The sequence below is a fragment of the Myotis myotis genome, unplaced genomic scaffold (genome assembly GCF_014108235.1).
Source record: "Myotis myotis isolate mMyoMyo1 unplaced genomic scaffold, mMyoMyo1.p scaffold_m19_p_6, whole genome shotgun sequence".
In the NCBI taxonomy this organism is placed as follows: Eukaryota; Metazoa; Chordata; class Mammalia; order Chiroptera; family Vespertilionidae; genus Myotis; species Myotis myotis.
In genome coordinates this window covers 98,847,416-98,867,748 of record NW_023416368.1, presented here as the reverse complement: position 1 = coordinate 98,867,748, position 20,333 = coordinate 98,847,416, and the positions used below count along the sequence as shown (strand labels likewise).

General features: G+C 43.7%; 1 protein-coding gene across 14 annotated transcripts in view; it reads left to right on the top strand.

The window, feature by feature from the left end:
• The window catches only part of MAPK9 (mitogen-activated protein kinase 9), a 56,745-nt gene that overhangs the window by 7,035 nt on the left and 29,377 nt on the right, over window positions 1–20,333 (top strand). For 11 of the 14 annotated variants that reach the window (XR_004968110.1, XR_004968111.1, XM_036312249.1 and 8 more), the window contains one exon: window positions 7,539–7,705. Coding sequence is in view for 12 of the 14 variants with exons in the window: in XM_036312249.1 (XP_036168142.1) it covers window positions 7,584–7,705 (122 nt within the window). In the remaining 2 variants the exon portion in view is untranslated. Of the gene's footprint in view, window positions 1–5,680; window positions 5,799–7,538; window positions 7,706–8,096; window positions 8,338–20,333 lie in introns of those variants that run through there. The other 3 variants (XM_036312247.1, XM_036312250.1, XM_036312251.1) reach the window with 3 other exon arrangements.

Below are 20,333 nucleotides of genomic sequence, written 5' to 3'. Positions count from 1 at the left end.
ACTGTTGCATTTTATAAGTTCTTTATATATTTTGGATATAAGCCACTTATCAGACACTTGATTTGCAAATATTTTCTCCCACTCAGTAGATTGCCTTTTCATTTTATTGATGGTTTCCTTTGCTGTGTAGAAGCTTTTTAATTTGAGGTAGTGCTACTTGTTTATTTTTGCTTTTGCTGCTTTTTCTTTTGGTGTCAGATTCAAAAATCATCTCCAAGACCTATGTCAGGGAGCTTACTGCCTATGTTTTCTTGTAGCAGTTTTGTGGTTTCAGGTCTTATGTTCAAGTCTGATCCATTTTGAGTTAATTTTTATATATGGTATAAGATAGTGATTGAGTATAATTCTTTTGCATGGGGCTTCCCAGTTTTCTCAACAGCATTTGTTGAAGAGGCTAGCCTTTCCCCAATGTATATTCTTGGCTCCTTTGTTGTAAATTAATTGACCATACATGTGTGGATTTATTTTTGGGCTCTCTATTCTGTTCCATTGGTCTATATGTCTGTTTTTATGCCAATACCATACTGTTTCAATTACTCTAGCTTTGTAATATATTTTGAAAGCAGGGAATGTGATGCCTCCAGCTTCCTGTTCTTCCTCAAGACTGCTTTGACTATTCAGGACCTTTTGTGGTTCCATGAAAATTTTAGGATTATTTGTTCTATTTCTATGAAAATTGCCATGGGAATTTTTATAGGGATTCCATTTGCATGATTGTAGATTGCTTTGGGTAGTATGGACATTACTTAACAATACTGAGTCTTCCAATACATGAGAATGGACTATCTTTTCATTTATTTGTCTTCTTTAATTTCTTTCATTAATATAATAAACTAGTGGCCCGGTGCACGAAATTTGTGCGGGTGGGGGGTGTCCCTCAGCCTGGCCTGCACCCTCTCCAATCTGGGACATCCCTCTCACAATCCGGGACCACGGGCTCCTAACCACTCACCTGTCTGCCTGCCTGATCACCCCTAACCACTCTGCAGCCTGATTGCCCCCAACTGCCCCCCCCACTGGCCTGCTCACCCCCAACTGCCCCCCCCCCCCGGCCTGTTCACCCCTACTGCCCCCCAAACCCCCGCTGGCCTGCTCGACCCCAACTGCTCCACCCCCCCGCTGGCCTGCTTGCCCCAAGCAGCCCTCCCCACCAGCCAGCCTGCTCACCCCCAACTGCCTCCCCCCTGCTGGCTTGCTCGCCCCCAACTGCCCCCCCGCCGGCCTGCTTGCCCTCAACAGCCCCCCTGCTGGCCTGCTCATCCCCAACAGCCCCCCCACTGGCCTGTTTGACCACAACTGCCCTCCCCTGCTGGCCTGATCACCCCTAACCACCTCTGCCTCAGCCCCGCCACCATGGCTTTGTCTGGAAGGTCTCCCGGTCTAATTAGCATATTACCCTTTTATTAGTATAGACTAGAGGCCCGGTGCACAAAAATTTGTGCACTCGGGGGGGGAAGGGGAGGGTTCCTCAGCCTGGCCTGTGCCCTATTGCAGTCTGGGACCCCTCGGGAGATAACGCCCTGCTGGCTTAGGCCTACTCCCAGGTGGCAGAGGGCAGGCCCAATCCCTAGGTGCAGCCCCTGGTCGGGTTCAGAGCAGGGCCGATTGGGGAGTTGGGGCGCTGCCCCCTGTCATGCACAGAGCAGGACGGATTGGGAGGTTGCAATGCCACCCTCAGTCACGCTCAGGGTAGGGCCGATTGGGGGCTTGGGGCACCGCCCCCTGTCACACTCAAGGCAGGGTCGATGGGGAGGTTGCGGTGCCACCCCCTGTCACGCACAGAGCAGGGCCAATCAGGGGGTTGGGGCGCTGCCCCCTGTCACGCACAGAGCAGGGCCCATCAGGGGGGTTGGGGCTCCTTACCCTGTCACGCACAAAGCAGGGTCGATCAGGGGGTTGGGGAGCTCCCCCCTGTCATGCACAGAGCAGGGCCCATCAGGGGGGTTGGGGAGCTCCCCCCTGTCACTCACAGAGTAGGGCCGATAGGGAGTTGGGGCACCGCCACCTGTCACACACACAGCAGGGCGGATCAGGGGGTTGGGGCGCCGCCCTCTATCACCCACAGAGCAGGGCCGATCAGGGGGTTGGGGCGCCGCCACTGTCACACTCAGGGCAGGGCCGATGGGGAGGTTATGGCTCTACCGCATCACACACAGAGCAGGGCCCGTGGGGGGGGGGCGGTGGTTGGGGCACCGCCCTCTATCACCCACAGAGCAGGGCTGATCAGGGGGTTGGGGCGCCACACCCTGCCACACACAGAGCCGCAGGGGGTTGGGGAGCTCCCCCGTATCAGGCACAGAGCAGGGCTGATCAGGAGGTTGGGGCGCCTTCCCCTGTCACAAACAGAGCAGGGCGGATAGGGAGGTTGTGGCCCCGCCCCCTGTCACACACAGAGCCGCCGGCTGATCAGGGGGTTTGGGCGCTGCCCACGTCACACTGATCCCGGTGCTGGGAGGCCTCGCGGCTCCGCTGATCCCGATGCTGGGAGGCATATTACCCTTTTATTATATAGGATAGAGGCCTGGTGCATGGGTGGGGCTGGCTGGTTTGCCCTGAAGGGTGCCCTGGACCAGGGTGGGGGTCCCCACTGGGGTGCCTGGCCAGCCTAGATGAGGGGATGATGGCTGTTTGCAGCTGGTCACACACCCTTCAGGGTGGGGGTCCCCACTGGGGTGCCTGGCCAGTCTGGATGCGGGGCTGAGGGCTGTTTTCAGGCTGGTGGGTGACTGAAGCTCCCAACTGCACCTTTTTTTCTTTTTTTTTTTTATTCTGGGCCAGCTTTAGCTCTGGCTCCAGCTCTGAGGCCTCTGCTGCTGAAAGCAGGTATCTGGTTTGTTTGGGTTCTGTAATCGAAACACTGTATCAACTCCAGCTCTGAGATCCCAGGCCAGCTGAAAGCAGGTTTCTGGGGTTTTGTTTAGCTTCTATATTTATTACAATGTTTTAAACTGCAGACTCAGAGGCCGGCAAGGCAGGCGGGGAACATTGGTTTCCTCTGTCACTGAAGCAAGCAAGCCTCATGTTAGTTTCAAGCTGCCTGGCTGCCAGCCGCCATCTTGGCTGGCAGTTAATTTGCATATTGCCCTGATTAGCCAATGGGAAGGGTAGCGGTCATACGCTAATTACCATGTTTCTCTTTTATTAGATAGGATTAGTGATAGTGAACCTATGACATGCGTGTCAGAGGTGACACACGAATTCATTCTTTTGGTTGATTTTTCTTTTTTAAATGGCATTTAAATATATAAAATAAATATCAAAAATATAAATCTTTGTTTTACTATGATTGCAAATATCAAAAAATTTCTATATGTGACATGGCACCAGAGTTAAGTTAGGGTTTTTCAAAATGCTGACACGCCGAGCTCAAAAGGTTCGCCATCACTGGTATAGATACTACAGGTATTTAACCTCTTTGGTTAGCAAAGCCCATGCTGACTCCTTCCCTTTAGGCGTCCACTCACCACACAGGTCTGAGGAGTCCCAGGAGCAGTGTGTCCCCAGGAGCTTTTTCAGTGGATCACTGATGGGCTTTAGACATTTCCTTAAGCTTATCAGGCAGAGCTGTAGGAGAGGGAAGACAGGCCTCCCTGCTTTGCAGGAGCTCCTAGCCTGGTGGGCACCAGGTCTCACTGTGGGAGCAAGGTGAGGAGCCAGCACCCACCAGGAGGGACACGAAGGCAGCGACCGCAGCGTCAGTGTGCTGTGATGTGGTTTCATGAGGAAGCCTGTACTCCCCAATTTGTAAACTTTCCTGACACCCAGATGAGATCCATTTTGTTGATATATAATCACAGTAGAGTTGATTTCATTAATAACTAAATTATATGTTTTCTCAGGTTTCCTGGGGTTTATTTCTCCTGTTCTCGAGGCCCAAGCTTGACAGAGAAGGTAGCTTTGACAGGTTTTCTGTTAGGTGCTGTTTTCCTGCCTAATCAGGACGACTTATTTTAAATCTTGAGATGAGATTATATTAATAATTAAACCTAATGATATAAGGTATTCCTCAAATTCACAAAAGCTAATCTAATATTGTACCAGTCAAACCATTTGCAGTGGTTCTCAACCTTCCTAATGCCACAATCCTTTATTTTTATTTATTTATTATTATTTTTTAAAAATATTTCCGCTAATTAATTCCCTTTAAAAAATATATTTTATTGATTTTTTACAGAGAGGAAGGGAGAGGGATAGAGAGTTAGAAACATCGATGAGAGAGACATCGATCAGCTGCCTCCTGCACACTCCCCACTGGGGATGTGCCCGCAACTAAGGTACATGCCCTTGACCGGAATTGAACCCAGGACTCTTGAGTCCACAGGCCAATTCTCTATCCACTGAGCCAAACCGGTTAGGGCGCCGCGACCCTTTAATACAGTTCCTCATGTTGTGGTGACCCCCAACCATAAAATTATTTTCGTTGCTACTTCATAACCATTATTCTGCTACTGTTATGAATTGTAATGTAAATATCTGATATGCTATATGTGTTTTCTGATGGTTGCGACCCACAGGTTGAGAACCGCTGAACTATAGGTTACAGCTGCTGGAGCAGAGAGAGAGTCCCCAACTTGCTCAACAAGGTTGAGATTAATTTGTGCCAGTCTCATTGTGAGCAGGGGGACAAGACTGGGGGGTGTCTCTATGCCACCAGATCATTCAGGATGCTGGCTGGTGGGGGGCTTCAGCATGTGACTTCCATCTCTGGGTCTATGTCAGCTAATACCCCAGCCAGCAACAAGGAAGAAAGGTAGATTAGACAGCAAGCAGCTTTCTGTAAAAAAAAAAAAAAAATCTGGAGGTAGCATGTATTACTTCCGTTCATATCTCATTAGCCAGAAGTTCTTGGTCATCTGGCCACACCTGGCTACTAGGGGAGTGGGCAGATGTCATCTGTAGTTGGGCAGCCAGAACAGGAAGGCTTCTGTTACTAAAACAAGGAGGGAAGGAGGGTCCTGGGTACATTAGGAGCCCGTGCCTATCATGCTGCTTGTCCCTTAGGCACTTCAGACTCAAAGCTAAACTCGCTAACGCGGCCTGGGTCTCCAGACGCTTCACCTCATTTCTCCTGTCTCCTCTGAGGCTGTGAGTGTGTACATTCTTCCTCCAAACCGTGCCTCTTTCCCACCTGCCATGATTCAGCCATTGCTGCCGGGTCTCCTCGTCTCCAGTCCTGCCCACTTAAATCCACCCTTTCTCACTTCCCAAATGAGCTCTCTGAAAAGCAGGCCAGAGACGTGCCTCACGCGCTTTGATGGCTCCACAGCCCTCAAGCTCAGGCCCAGGTGGCTCCCAGGGGCTAATGGGCCTGTGGTGATCTGGCCTCATTTTCTCTCTCCAGCGTCTTTCCCCCACTATCCAGCAAAACTAAATCTCAAATGATTTGTCATGCTCAGAGGCACCTCCGGCTCTCTGCACCCTAAACCTTCTCTGGGTTTAGGGCTTTCCTGGCCTCAGGTCTCTTCCTGAGTGTGCCCACCATATATGCTCTCACACCAGCTGCTCTGGCACGGGACCTTGCCCGCAGTGGTGCTCAGGACATGCTTTATGAATGACCAGCATAGCTAATGTATTACAATATGGCAAAGAAACAGCAGGTTGCAGTGGCTACCCATCTCTTTGCCAAGTCTGACTCTCATCCTTGTATTTGTACCCCACTCGCCCAGCGGAGCAGTTCACCATGTTTGAGCAGTCAGCTTGAGCTCTGTGCCTCTACTGTCTGTCTCTGGCAAAACAGTCCAGGTCAGATGCCACCTCCTCCAGGAAGCTTTCCTTGTCTTCTGCACCCCTGCTCCTGGGTAGGATCTCTTTTGACTTCGTTTACATTTTGCTTATGGCCCTTCCTCATTGTAACTTGTATTACAGTAGAGATACTGGTACACTCCTCACACTTCTTCCCCAAATTGTGAACCACATGCTGCTTCAAGACTGGTTCCTAGTTGCTGCTGTATCGCCTACATGATTTGTTGTCACTTTCTTGTACAAAGGCACCCCAAAAATGTTGAGTACAATTGTCTACAAATCAATCTTTAGAAAAGGATATTCTTTCAGATGTTAGTAAAATGGAGAAGCATTGTGAGGAAATCATTAGATGCTGTATTAAGGGTTAGATCAACAAAGTCTATTGAATGACTCCGTTGTCCCAGGGGCCAGATTCTCCCTCTCCTCCTGTCCTATGACTGTGGGATGCCAGGATGAGCACGGCAGACCTGTCCTCGCCTCGGCATTGGGCACCCTCCTCAGCAACGTGTACACTTTAGCACCGTGTAACACGGGGCTGACCGTCTGCGTGGCGTCATGAGCAGTGTGATAGTTCATGTCTTGCAGTGCTGGCCTCCCGAGGCACACCTTGGAGGGGTACATGGCTCTCAGTCGCAATGGCTGGTGGTACTGACAGTGTGCCTCAGCCCCTGCCCTGGAAACAGTACAAAACATGAAGCAATGGTCAGTTGGAGAAACTATTCATTTGATTTAAATTTTTTGTTTAGGTTTGTTAGTAATCAATACATTTCCATGTTTAATGGAAATCCTAGACATCATTGTGTTGAAATACAAATCATCACTCCAAAAAACTCAGTGGATAGACATTAAATATTAGATGATAGAACAAACAGGCAGGAATTTGCTGGTGGTGCAGACTAAATTTAAATTCTGTGTTATTAAACAGTATAAAATGTTTATACCTCTATGATTAAAAGTTGACTTATTTTTTTTTTAAAGACAAACTTAAATATCTTGCTGACGTTCAGTAAACATCGTCAAACAAGAGCCAGGGAACCGCGTAACTAAGTGTGGCTGCCTGGCGGTTTTCTGTGCGCTTGTTTTCCGTATAGTTATGTGGGCTCCTGCAGATGGGCGCCTCAGCCTCGGCCCAAAGCCTGGGGAGGCTGCTCCACGGCTGCCGGCTCATACTCAGACCTCATGAATGAGCATCATGGCTTCCACGTCATTGATTACCCGTTAGTGATGGGTGCAGGGACACGGCTGGCTCCAGGACCACGCTCACCAGGCAGGACCACACCCGCGTCACCAGGCCTCTGCCAGCTCGTTCTTTAACTCCCCGCTTTTCCCTCACTTGGACATAGGACTTGCTTTCTGGTTCATCACTTTAACCTGCATTTGTGACTTAAAGGAAGACTGGTCCATTTGTTTCTCTGCAGGAATTGTGGACGTGATTATCTGAAATACAGCGTACTCTGGGGGAGACAGCTTTCTGTAAGCTGGTCCCACAGGAAGCAAACTAATGAGAATCATGTAGTGACATAATCTGTTCATGGCTAGAAAAAAATGCACAATTTCTTTTCTCCAAAGGAGGTTATTTTCTACTCCAGCCATGTAAAATGTGGTCATGCAGGCCTCAAATTGTCTTCCTTTCATAATAGTGTCATATCATTTCATATTTCACGTGTTGCTTAAGTTTAGAACTTGTTCAAACTGAGTTTATGAACGTACAGCCACATTGCCTTGTATACCAATAAACTTGAAACACTATGTATGTAATTTCAGTAACAATGCATATTCATTGTGTTTCTTTGAAGGAATCTGACGACTACAGCCTTTGGAATATTACATGACACTACACCATGAGTGACAGTAAATGTGATAGTCAGTTTTACAGTGTGCAAGTGGCAGACTCAACTTTCACCGTCCTAAAGCGTTACCAGCAGTTGAAACCGATTGGCTCGGGAGCCCAAGGAATTGTTTGGTAAGTACAGTCTATTTCAGTAGAATGGATTGAGTTGTTTTTGTAATAAAAATGAAATAAAACTAAATCATCAGATTTTAGAAATGCTGATGATGAAAATACTATTTTCTTTGCTATAGGTTTTTGAGCTAAACTGAATTCCCCTCTTGCTCTATTTGTATGTAGTCAGATTGTAGGATAAAAAACCCAAATTCTTAGAATGCTGCATAAGTTAAATAGGTAGCAGGTTTTTCTCTTTCTTTTTTTTTTTTTCATTCCCCTGTCATTATGATATTAGAGTAATAGGTATGACAGTGAGTTGTAACAGAAATTTGGAGTTTTATTCATATCTTCATCCTGGCCACCTTTCCCCCTCCCCCTTTTATTCCCATTCACTCCTATTCATTTCTAGGCGCCATCATTGCAGTGCTTTGCCCTTCATTGGCAGGATGAGGCCAGTCAGTGTCATTATCATCTCATGGATTAACCAGGAAGGGATGCTGTGTGAGGGGTTGGGCTGGCCATCTCTTCCTTGGTGTCTCACTTCAACTGTGTGTCCAGCCCAGGACGTCAGAACCGTTGGTCTGACCCTGAACCTTAGTCTCTTGCATGGTAAGACAGTCAGCTGCCGCGACATCACTGGCCAGCTCAAGGTAAAGTTTTTCACATGTTTTCTAGATTACCGTTATCAGCACTTCCCAAACTTCTTATCCCTTAGTTTCCTGGGCTAAACTTTTTTTTTCTTTTTTTGGTCAGTAAAAACAAAATTGTCTTTGCATCTGAAAGAAACTGTGATGAAGCTAAGCTCCCAGTGTTTATAGCTGGTATCGGGGGTTCAAAAGAAAGAGAACTCTTGGATATTGTGGTAGGGGAGTTTGTTTTCCTTAGAGGTTTAGGGTTTAGAGCAGTGGTTCTCAACCTGTGGGTCGCGACCCCTTTGGGGGTCGAACGACCCTTTCACAGGGCTCACCTAAATACATCCTGCATATCAGATATTTACATGACAATTCATAACAGTAGCAACATTACAGTTATGAAGTAGCAACGAAAATAATTTTATGGTTGGGGGTCACCACAACATGAGGAACCGTATTAAAGGGTCACGGCATTAGGAAGGTTGAGAACCACTGGTTTAGAGAATCTTCACCAGTGTTTGAAACTAATTCTCTATTGTACAGACATGATCAAGGAAGTCAGTTCTTTTCTTTGGACAAGGTGGCTGGAGGCCCTGCAAGCTAAGAGGAGATGGCAGGCAGTTCAGAGCTTCCTGGTCAAACTGATGTGGGAGAAGAGGCGGTTTGGAAGGAATGCCCAACTTGTATCTAAAATAATGGTGATAACACGCTATGCTGGTACTTAAATCCAGTGTGTCAAGATAAGTTATAAAGTCAATGGATGGCTCCTATTGGACACTTTGATGTTAATACAAAGTTCTAGACGATAAAACCTTATTTTCTTTTGAATATGTGTTTATTGATTTTTAGAGAGAGGGGGAGGAAGAGGGATAGAGATAGAAACATCGATCGGCTGCCTCCTGCACGCCTCCTATTGGGGAGCAAGCCCACGACTGGGCATGTGCCCTGACCAGGAATTGAACTGATGGCTTCTTGGTTTATGGATCGAAGCTCAACCACTGAGCCACCCCGGCCAGGCAATAAAGCATTCTTTTGTTATAAAATCCATGTCTTATTTGGAATTGGACCGTGATTTGGCACAGGTAATTCCGCAAGACTGATATCAAGGACATTTAATGTGATACCTATATTAAGAGGCTGACTAGAACTTCGTAATGAATTGTAAAACAGAAGGCTGTATAAAGAGTAAGCAGTTAAAATTAATGATTTCATTACACATGACTTCAATAACAAAATCACATGCTACTTTACAAAATACTATTTTGCAGAGATTGGTTTTGATTTTCAGTTTGCATATGCTACTTCTCATTTTTATTTTTAAAAGAATGTTTAATAATGAAATTATATATGTTCATTATGGATATGTATTTCTTATTTAAAAATTCTAGTTTTGAAACAAGAGTTTCTAATATGCCATTATAAACTAAACCTTCTCTGGTAAAAGCAGTGATAGAATTATAGGATGGGAAGTTAATGAATTTATAAAAACATTTTAAATAAACCCATACTTCTATGACCCAATTTTTAAAAAGGGTCCTGAGATTTTTCATTGGAGAAAGAACAGTCTCTTCAAGAAATAGTGTTGGCACAACTGAATATCCACATGCAAAAGAATGAAGCTGGTCTCTTACCTCACATTGTGTTAGGGTAACTGTGAATGGGTCAGTGATGCCCGGCTGGCATGGCTCAGTAGGTGAGTGTCAACTTATGAGCCAGGAGGATTCCAGTCAGGGCACATGCCTGGGTTGCAGGCTCAATACCCTAATCCTCGTGTGGGGCCTGCAGAAGGCAGCCGATCAATGATTCTCTCTCATCATTGATGTGCTTTTTAAAAATTTATATATTTTTAAAATTTATTTTAGAGAAGAAGGGGGGAGGGAGGGAGGGAGGGAAAGAGAGAGAGAGAGAGAGAGAGAGAGAGAGAGAGAGAGAGAGATCACTGAGCCATGCTGGCCGAGTAATCATTGATGTTTCTTTCTCTCCCTCTCCCTTCCTCTCTGAAATAAATAAAAAAATACATATTTTTAAAAAATGGGTTAGTGACCTAAATATAAGAGCTAAAACCATAAAGTTCTTAGAAGAAAGCATATGGGGAAAACTTCATGACTTTGAATCCTTAGAAATGACACCAAAAGTATGGGCAATAAAGTGAAAAAAATTGGCCTTCATCAAATCGTGCATCAAAGGATCCTATCAGAAGAGTGAAAGAAAAAAACAACCTATGAAATGGGAGACTATTTGCAAGTAATATATCTGATAAGAGTCTAGTATCCAGAATACATACAGAACTTTTACTACTCAACAACAACAAAAAATACAATTTCAAAAAAAATAGGCAAAGAATTTGAATAGACCTTTCTTCAAAAAAGATACACAAATGATCAATAAGCACATGAAATGATGCTCAGCTTTAGTCATTTGGGAAATGTAAATCAAAACCACATGAGATACCACCTCACACCCACTGGGATGACCATAATCAAAACCAAAAGTAATAAATGTTGACAAGGACGTGAAGAAATTGGCACCCTGTACATTGCTGGTGAGAACGTAAAATGGTGCAGCCCCTTATGGAAACGTTTTGAGGTTCTTCAGTGGATTAAACATAGGATTACCATATGACCCATCAGATACTCCTAGATCAGTAGTCGGCAAACTGCGGCCCCTTGAGTGTGTCTCTTCCACAAAATACCACGTGCAGGCGCGCACATACAGTGCAATTGAAACTTCGTGGCCACACTGAAGGGGCCAAAGAGCTGCATGTGGCTTGCGAGCCGCGGTTTGCCGACCACGGTCCTAGATAAATACCCAAAAGAACTAAAAACGTGTTCAAACGAAGACTTGTACACAAATGTTTATAGCAGCTTATAGCAGCACTATTTGCAATAGCCAAAAGGTGGAACAAGCTCAAATGTTCTCCAATGAATGAATGGATACAGAAATTATGTAGTATACATACATGGAATGTTATTTATAAAGAGGAATGAAGCACTGGTACATGCTACAAATGGGTGATCCTGAAAAAACATGCTAAGTGAAAGAAGCAGACACAAAAGGTAGCATTTGAGTCTATTTATGTGAAATATCCAAAGGAGGTAAATCCATAGAGACAGACACAGTTTGGTAGTTAACGGGCAAGGAGGAATGGGTAGCAACTGCTTCATGGGCATGGGGTTTTCCTTTGGGGCGATGAACATCTTTTGAAATTACATAGACATGGTGATTGGAGAACATTGTGAATGTACTTTAAAATGCTTAATTTTATGTCTGTGAATCTTAGCTCCTTAAAAATTATTTTTAATAAAAGTAACCTGGAAGGTGCCTTAAACTAAGGATATTTGTCATTTTAATGGATACTTAACTCCTAATACTATTGTATTGCATATAATGATATTTTTGTTATATTATGCATAAAATACGTTGTAATTTTCCTATTGTAGCTTGTTATATAGACATTGACAGAATCTTAATATTAATTTCACTTAACTCTTTAATATTTTTATTTAAATGATTTTATGACAATTTTTTAGTATTTGTAGGAGGAACTTTCATCTCACATTCAGAAAGGTAGAAAGAAAGAAATGTAGAGATTAAAATTTTTATACCATTCTAAATATCATCTTTTGGAAATCTGCATGTTCATAGCCTGAGTTTTGATTCTAAGGAAAGGTCAAAAAGTATGTTTTGCTCTTTTCTGCTCAAGAAAGAAGTTATTACTTTGAATTGATTAAGACAGTCCTTCATGATCATACCTCAACATAATAAAAGCCATATATGACAGGCCCACAGCCAACATCATACTCAATGGACAAAAACTAACACCATTTCCCCTAAGAACAGGAACAAGACAGGGATGCCCCCTCTCACCACTCCTGTTCAACATAGTACTGGAAGTGTTAGCCATTGCAATTCGGCAAGAAGAAGAAATAAAAGGCATCCAAATTGGAAAAGAGGAAGTAAAACTGTCCTTATTTGCAGACGACATGATATTATACATACAAAACCCTAGAGACTCCATCAAAAAGCTACTGGACTTAATACATGAATTTGGCAATGTAGCAGGATACAAAATTAACCCCAAGAAATCCGAGGCATTTCTATACACCAATAGTGAACTTTCAGAAAGAGAGATTATAAAAACAATCCCGTTTACCATCGCACCAAAAAAATTAAGCTACCTAGGAATAAACTTAACTAAAGAGGTAAAAGACCTCTACTCAGAAAACTACAGGACGTTGAAAAAAGATATAGAGGAAGACATAAACAGATGGAAGAACATACCGTGTTCATGGATTGGTAGAATCAACATCATTAAAATGTCCATACTACCCAAAGCAATCTATAAATTCAACGCACTCCCCATTAAAATACCAACGGCATACTTCAGAGATCTAGAACGAACTCTCCAAAAATTCATCTGGAATAAAAAAAGACCTCGAATAGCTGCAGCAATCCTGAAAAAGACCAAAGTAGGTGGGATCTCAATACCAGATATCAAGATGTATTACAAAGCCACTGTTCTCAAAACTGCCTGGTACTGGCACAAGAATAGGCATATAGATCAATGGAATAGAATAGAGAGCCCAGAAATCGGCCCGAACCAATATGCTCAATTAATATTTGACAAAGGAGGCAAGAACATACAATGGAGCCAAGATAGTCTCTTCAATAAATGGTGCTGGGAAAATTGGACAGATATATGCAAGAAAATGAAACTAGACCACCAACTTACACCATACACAAAAATAAACTCAAAATGGATAAAGGACTTAAATGTACGACAGGAAACTATAAAAATTCTAGAAGAATCCAAAGGCAACAAAATCTCAGACATATGCCGAAGCAATTTCTTCACTGATACAGCTCCTAGGGCACTTGAAACTAAAGAGAAAATGAATAAATGGGACTACATCAAAATAAAAAGCTTCTGCACAGCAAAAGAAACCATCAACAAAACAACGAGAAAACCCACTGTGTGGGAAAACATATTTGCCAATGTCATATCCGATAAGGGCCTAATCTCCAAAATTTATAGGGAACTCATACAACTTAACAAAAGGAAGATAAACAATCCAATCAAAAAATGGGCAAAGGACCTAAATAGACACCTTTCAAAAGAGGACATTCAGAAAGCCAAGAGACATATGAAAACATGCTCAAAGTCACTAATCATCCGAGAGATGCAAATCAAAACAACAATGAGGTACCATCTCACACCTGTCAGACTGGCTATCATCAACAAATCAACAAACGACAAGTGCTGGAGAGGATGTGGAGAAAAAGGAACACTTGTGCACTGCTGGTGGGAATGCAGACTGGTGCAGCCACTATGGAAGACAGTATGGAGTTTCCTTAAAAAACTGAAAATGGAACTCCCATTTGACCCTGTGATCCCACTTCTAGGAATATATCCCAAGAAACCAGAAACACCAATCAGAAAGGATATATGCACCCCTATGTTCATAGCAGCACAATTCACCATAGCTAAGATCTGGAAACAGCCTAAGTGCCCATCAGTAGATGAATGGATTAGAAAACTGTGGTACATCTACACAATGGAATACTATGCTGCTCTAAAAAGGAAGGAACTCTTACCATTTGCAACGTCATGGATGGAACTGGAGAGCATTATGCTAAGTGAAATAAGCCAGTCAATGAAGGAAAAATACCACATGATCTCACTCATTCATGGATAATAGAGACCATTATAAACTTTTGAACAATAATAGATACAGAGGCAGAGCTGCCTCAAACAGATTGTCAAACTGCAGCAGGAAGGCCGGGGAGGGTTGCGGGGCAGGAGGTAGGGGGGTAAGAGATCAACTAAAGGACTTGTATGCATGCATAGAAGCATAACCAGTGGACATAAGACATTGGGGGATAGGGGAGGCTAGGGGATTGTCTAGGGCGGGGGGATAAAATGGACACATATGTAATACCCTTTGTAATACTTTAAGCAATAAAAAAAAAAAAAAATAAAATAAAGTGCAAATTTAAAGACAAAAAAAAAAAAAAAAAAAAAAAAAAAAAAAAAAAAAAAAGACAGTCCTTCATGAACCCACGCACAGCTAAGTCATTGATGTCAGTAGTTAACTTTGTAACCCAAGCCAGTTACTCATTACCAAATTAAAATGTTTTTGCTTGGTTTATTTTTACTGGATACGTGGAAAAGAGGCTAGTTAGTTCACTTGATTCAGATTATTGATATTTCCTTTTAGAGATGTTTGTACAATTATGAAAACTATTCTTAGACTCCTGGGATGTTTCATCTTTTGGTCTTTTGATGAAATGCCATCACAGAAGTTGGTTGTAGATGGTTGGAGACCTGGTCTCCATGATTGATTACTTTATTGCTCCTTTTTCCCAGAGCCTGTGCTGGCTGTGGGGAGCTGGGTGACTGCTCCTTGTCTGCCTTCTGGGCTTGAGACTTTGTCGGCCTGCTGAGCTGCAGCAGTGGTAGTGCTGGGACTGGTAGTCCTTGGGTTGACAGGAGAGAAACCCTTCCCATGATACTTCCCCACACATGTCTTCTGAGGATTTTTTCCTGGCTCTATTTTGCACAGCATCTTGGATATCAGCATTATGTGCTAAGTTTCCAGTAAGGAAAGTATTTTGTACATGGTGCAAGAAGGTCTATATTACCTCATCCTGCTGTTTGGATAGAGTAAGAAACTCCACTGGTGACAGCCAAACCCCTTTCTTCCCCATCAGTAACATAAAGGCCTTAACTTTCAGATAACCTTTTCTCTTTAGTGATTCCTTCCCTGCAGATATGGCAGGTTTTTCCTGTGTCCTACTGTGTCTCCTTGGTGGATTCTCCTCTGAACCCCCTGGGTCTATTGAGATACTTTCCCTGGTCTTTCAAGACTTACGTCATCTATAAAATGCCCCCCAGGTGATCTCAGCTCACACTTGGGATAGAGTTTCCTCTTGGATTGAACCAAATGCTTGATTGAGGTGTGTGCATGCGTGTGCACCTCCCCCCACCCCCCAACACACACACACTTACACTCACACTCCAGGGCTGTAAGATAATGTGTGTTTTAAACTAATACATTTGTGGTAATCTATTACAGCAGCAATAGGAAAGTAATACAGGGGGCATGTGTATTTTTACATTTTTGAGGAATATCCTATATAATAAATAGGTAATATGCAAATTGATGGTCACACCTTTGCACAAGATGACTGCCCCATGTGGTCAAAGATGGCTGACAAGGGAGGGCAGTTGGGGACGACCAGGCCGGCAGGGGAGGGCAGTTAGGGGTGACCAGGCCAGCAGGGGAAGGCAGTTGGGGGGGACCAGGCCTGCAGGGGAGGGCAGTTGTGGGGGGACCAGGCCTGCATGGGAGGGCATTTAGGGGTGACCAGGCCAGCAGGGGAGGGCAGTTGGGGGGGACCAGGCCTGCAGGGGAGGGCAGTTGGGGGGGACCAGGCCAGCAGGGGAGGGCAGTTGCGGGGGGACCAGGCCTGCAGGGGAGGGCAGTTAGGGGTGACCAGGTCAGCAGGGGAGGACAGTTGGGGGCAATCGGGCCAGCAGGGGAGCAGTTAGGCATCAATCAGGCTGGCAGGGAGTGGTTAGGGGGTGATCAGGCTGGCAGGCGGAAGTGGTTAGGGGAAATCAGGCAGGCAAGCGTTTGGGAGCCAGCAGTCCCAGATTGTGAGAGGGATGTCCGACTGCTGGTTTAGGCCCGATCCCACAACCGGCAGTCAGACATCCTCCAAGGGGTCCCAGATTGGAGAGGGTGCAGGCTGGGCTGAGGGACACTCTCCTCCAGTGCACGAATTTCATGCACCGGGCCTCTAGTAGTAACAATAATACTTGTTTACAAAACTTGTTAATCATCTATTTAAACCAAAGCTTTAGAAAGTCTTAGGGACAGTGTTCAAGTAAGCCAAAGTACAGATACCAGTACAGGATTGAGTGGAAGAGCTGGAATTAGAATAAAGTATTTCAGTCCTAATTTTGAATTGTTTTTGTAATTGTCTTTGACTTATTGTTTCTGTTGTTCATTAAAATGTTAGTAAAATTAACTAGAAAATAAGTTTTAAAATGTTTATCATTTTCAAGTACTCATAAATATCAGCAAGCTATACAGTAAAATTAAGTAATTTCAAGACTTTGTAGCTCTAGTGGGGAAAATGTGTGTATATTTCTTTCATATATATTCAGTTTTTCATTTGCCTTCTAAAATCGCAAGTTGGTCAACCAAAATAATAAAGATTATGTATTTTAGGAAATAATCCTGTGAAGTATTGAACATTTTTTATATACATTTTTATTGATTTTAGAGAAGAAGGGAGAAGAATAGAGAGATAGAAACATCAAAGAGAGAGAAACATCGATTGGTTGCCTCCTGCACACCCCCTATCAGGGATCAAGCCGTCAACCTGGGCACGTGCCCTGATTGGGGATCGAACTAGCAACCTTTTGGTTCATGGGTCACACTCAACCACTAAGCCACACTGGCTGGATGTATTGAACTTTTTTAAAAAAGTGTTTAATCGTAGATCTGGTAGCATTTAAAACGTTAATATGGAGTGGTTGATAGAGCTCTTTTTTTTTTTTTTTTTTGCTTCTTCTAGTTCTGTACAAGCAGGAATGTTGCCCGTTTATTACCCTGTTTTATTTTCTCTGTATTAATATAAATAAAAACGATGTCTATAATAGAATTTAAACAATATAAATTAATATAAATAAAAACAATAATAGAATTTCTGTGATAAAGAAGATGTATGGTATAAGGCATAGAAAGGCTGTGATTCAAGAGACTTGAGCTCTAAATCTAGTCTGATCCTCATAGTGGTAGTTTTTGGTGACCTTGGTCAATAATGTGTCCTTTGGGGCCTTAATAATTTCACCCCTAAAATGAGTGGTTTGGAACTTCTAATTTAAGATAGTGGATTACACACCTAAACAAAGAGAACAAGAGGACAGTAATCGGTGGATGAAAGCCTTTAACAAGTTTCTGAAATATGAAAAGTAATTGGAAACTTGATGCAGATAAAACAGAGCAGAGGAAGAGAGAATAAGTGGGTGGGACATTTGCAACAAGGAGGAGAACCTGTCTGTAGTAGAGCACCAAAGAGACTGTGGGTATAGTGATGACAGATACAGAGAATGAAGATGAAACGGGTGCTGGAAATAGGGGTGTTAATTAAAAGTGCGTCTCTGAAACAGTTGTGTCAGTTGGCTCTCAACATACTCCAACCCCAGTGTTCAGCATTTGCCCTAGAGAGTGTGTAGGTGAGTGAAGAATGATGAGGCCAGGATTTGTGGAAGGACAGAAGTCTAAAGAGGGGAGCCAGGATTTGGGGCTGTCTTTCCCTTGAGGGCATTTGAAAATGTGGCCGTGGGCAGCTGAGAGATTGAGTAGTGCTTTGGACTGTCGGTGTGGCGTGGGGACAGGATTTGAGTGTGGGGTCCTCTAAAGGGGTGCCGTGAACTTCCTTTGCTTTGAGTTGGGACCAGTAAAGGGCTGCATCCTAGAAATAAGAATGAACCAGAGAGAAAGAGCACTTGCAGGTACCCACTCAGCTTCAAATCATCTCACTTGTGAACTTGAACTTGAGGTGACCTCCAATTGCTAAGTGCCCTCAGGTACCCAGCAGAAGTAAATGTAAATTCTCTCTGGAGGAAGATGGCATCATACTGCATATCAAATTATATCTAGCAAACAGCTTCCTAAGTGCGAGCTTCAGCACACAAAGACAACTAGTCAGACAAGGAGATTAGACAACAGCACAGAGAAAAGAACCAGATCCACGGGGGGCGGGGGGCGGGGGGCGGGGGGGGTGGGCGGTGTCCTGGCGTTATTGGATCCAAACTTTAAAATAGCGATGATGCTATGTTCAGGATGGTAAAACGTAAGATGAAAAAATTTTGGTGGGAAACTGAAAACTTAAAAAAACTTAATAGAAATTCAGGAACTGTAAGATATAGTAATCGAATTATGAAGTTAATGGTTAGGCTTAACAGCATATTAGACATAACGGAAGAGAGAATTAGTGGTCTGGAAAGTAGGTGAGAAAAAAATAGAGTAAAGCCTGGAGAGAGAAAAGGGTAGAAAAGTACATAAGAGAAGATGTATTAGTTTTCTATTGCTACATAACAAATTACCACAAACTTGTGGTTTAAAACAACACTCATTGATAATCTCATAAGTCTATAGATCGGAAATCTGTATGGGCTTGCCCAGGTTCTCTGCTCAGCATCACACAGCCGAACAACATGTCGGCTGGCCTGGGCTGTAATCTGCAGGCTCTGGGGAAGGGTCTGCTTCCAGGCACTTTCAGGTTATTGGCAGAACCCAGTTTGTGGCAGCTGCAGGCCTAAGGCCCCCATTCCCTTGCTGTCTGTCAGCCAGGGGCCACCCTGCTCCTAGAGACCCCCACATTCCTTCTCACGTGACCATCTTAAAGGTAGCAATGTCACATCTAGCCCTTTTCAAGAGTCAAATCTTTCCGAACCTCTTCTCACCAGCCAGAACAAACTGCTTCTAAAGAGCTCTTGGGATTAGCTCCATTGTAGAACACAGGATCAATATACAGAAAAATAATAATGAAATGCCTAGAAACTGGTAGAACGAACCACTTTGAAAAATAGCTTGGTGTTATCTACTAAAATAAAATATATGCAGTCCCACTGTTAGCTGTCTACTCATCAGAAATGCATGCATAGGGGCCCAGAGCCGTGTATGAATGTTTATGACTGTTTTTTGTAATTCCTTGCAAACTGAAAACAGCCGCAGTATGTCATATAGTCATGTAAAGGGATATACAGCAATGGCACAGAATGAATTATAGCTGTGCAAAGCAGCAGTGGATGAATCTCACAAATACAGCGTTGAGTGAAAGAAGTCAGACACAGATGATTTCAAAATCCAGGCAGAAATAAACCATGGGGTGGGGCTCAAAGATGCATGTTGAACTGGTAAAAGCAAGAAGTGATGATCATAAAAGTCAAAGCAGTTAGGGGGGCAGGAGGGACAGTGATTAGTAGGAGGGGTGGGGGGCTTTAGGAATGCTGACAAAACATCCTCTTTGTGGTAAATCATTGAGTTGAGGAACAAAAAATGAAGGAAAGGAATGGTATCAGACAGGCATAAGTCTTGTCTCCAACAGCATTTAACGTTGGAAATCAGGGGAGTTCCCAGAGAAAATTGATTTTGGTTTTAGAAGACAAGCTATCAAGGATAAGGGCAGAGGAAGATTATCCCCCATACACGTTTCCTGAGGAAATTTCTTGAGGATGTTCTCTAAGAAAGAGAACACAGCGTGTAACACAAGAAGCAATGGAGGTCATTGAGAAGTCCCAGGGGGATAGCTGTGCAGCAGACCTTGAAAGAAACTCCAAGAAAATGTCTTCAGAAAGAATGGAATAGATTCCAAACAACAGATAATGTGAGTAATAAGGTAGGAAGTACTGGTAATAGGCTATCAAAGGTATGTTTTTCTTTCTTAATAAGGAAAACACACCTGTATTGGGAACTTAGAGTAGAAAAGTTCATGATCTGAGTATAACACACTTGAAAGGACACGATGTTTGCGCAGTTGAAGGAATATAAGAAAAGAGGTCCGTTTGCCCTCGGTGCTGGCAGCAACCTCACGCTTTATGACCAGCAGCAAGTCGTGTGCTCTTTAGAAAAGAAGTGTAATCCCAGCTCTGCAGTTAGTAATACTTATGTGCATATACTCTGGCTTGATTTTCAACTTCTAGTCACATCCCAAGTAAGAAACACAGAAGACTTAGTTGTAGAAATCATAGAGATGTGTTATCAGACTTTGCCGCGTAAGACAGACGTTTGGAGGGAAGAGAGGAGAGAGCTGGAGGGAAAAGGACACGAATATAATAATCTCATTTTACTTACCGGGGAGTGAAGAGGGGCCTTCGGAAGTTGATGGAGCAGAAGTGTGGACATGTTATTTAAAGTTACATGGGTAATCAAGGGAAAGTTAACCTGAGAGCAAAAAACTGGGAGGATTTGAGGTTTCCAATAAGTGACTAAATTCTC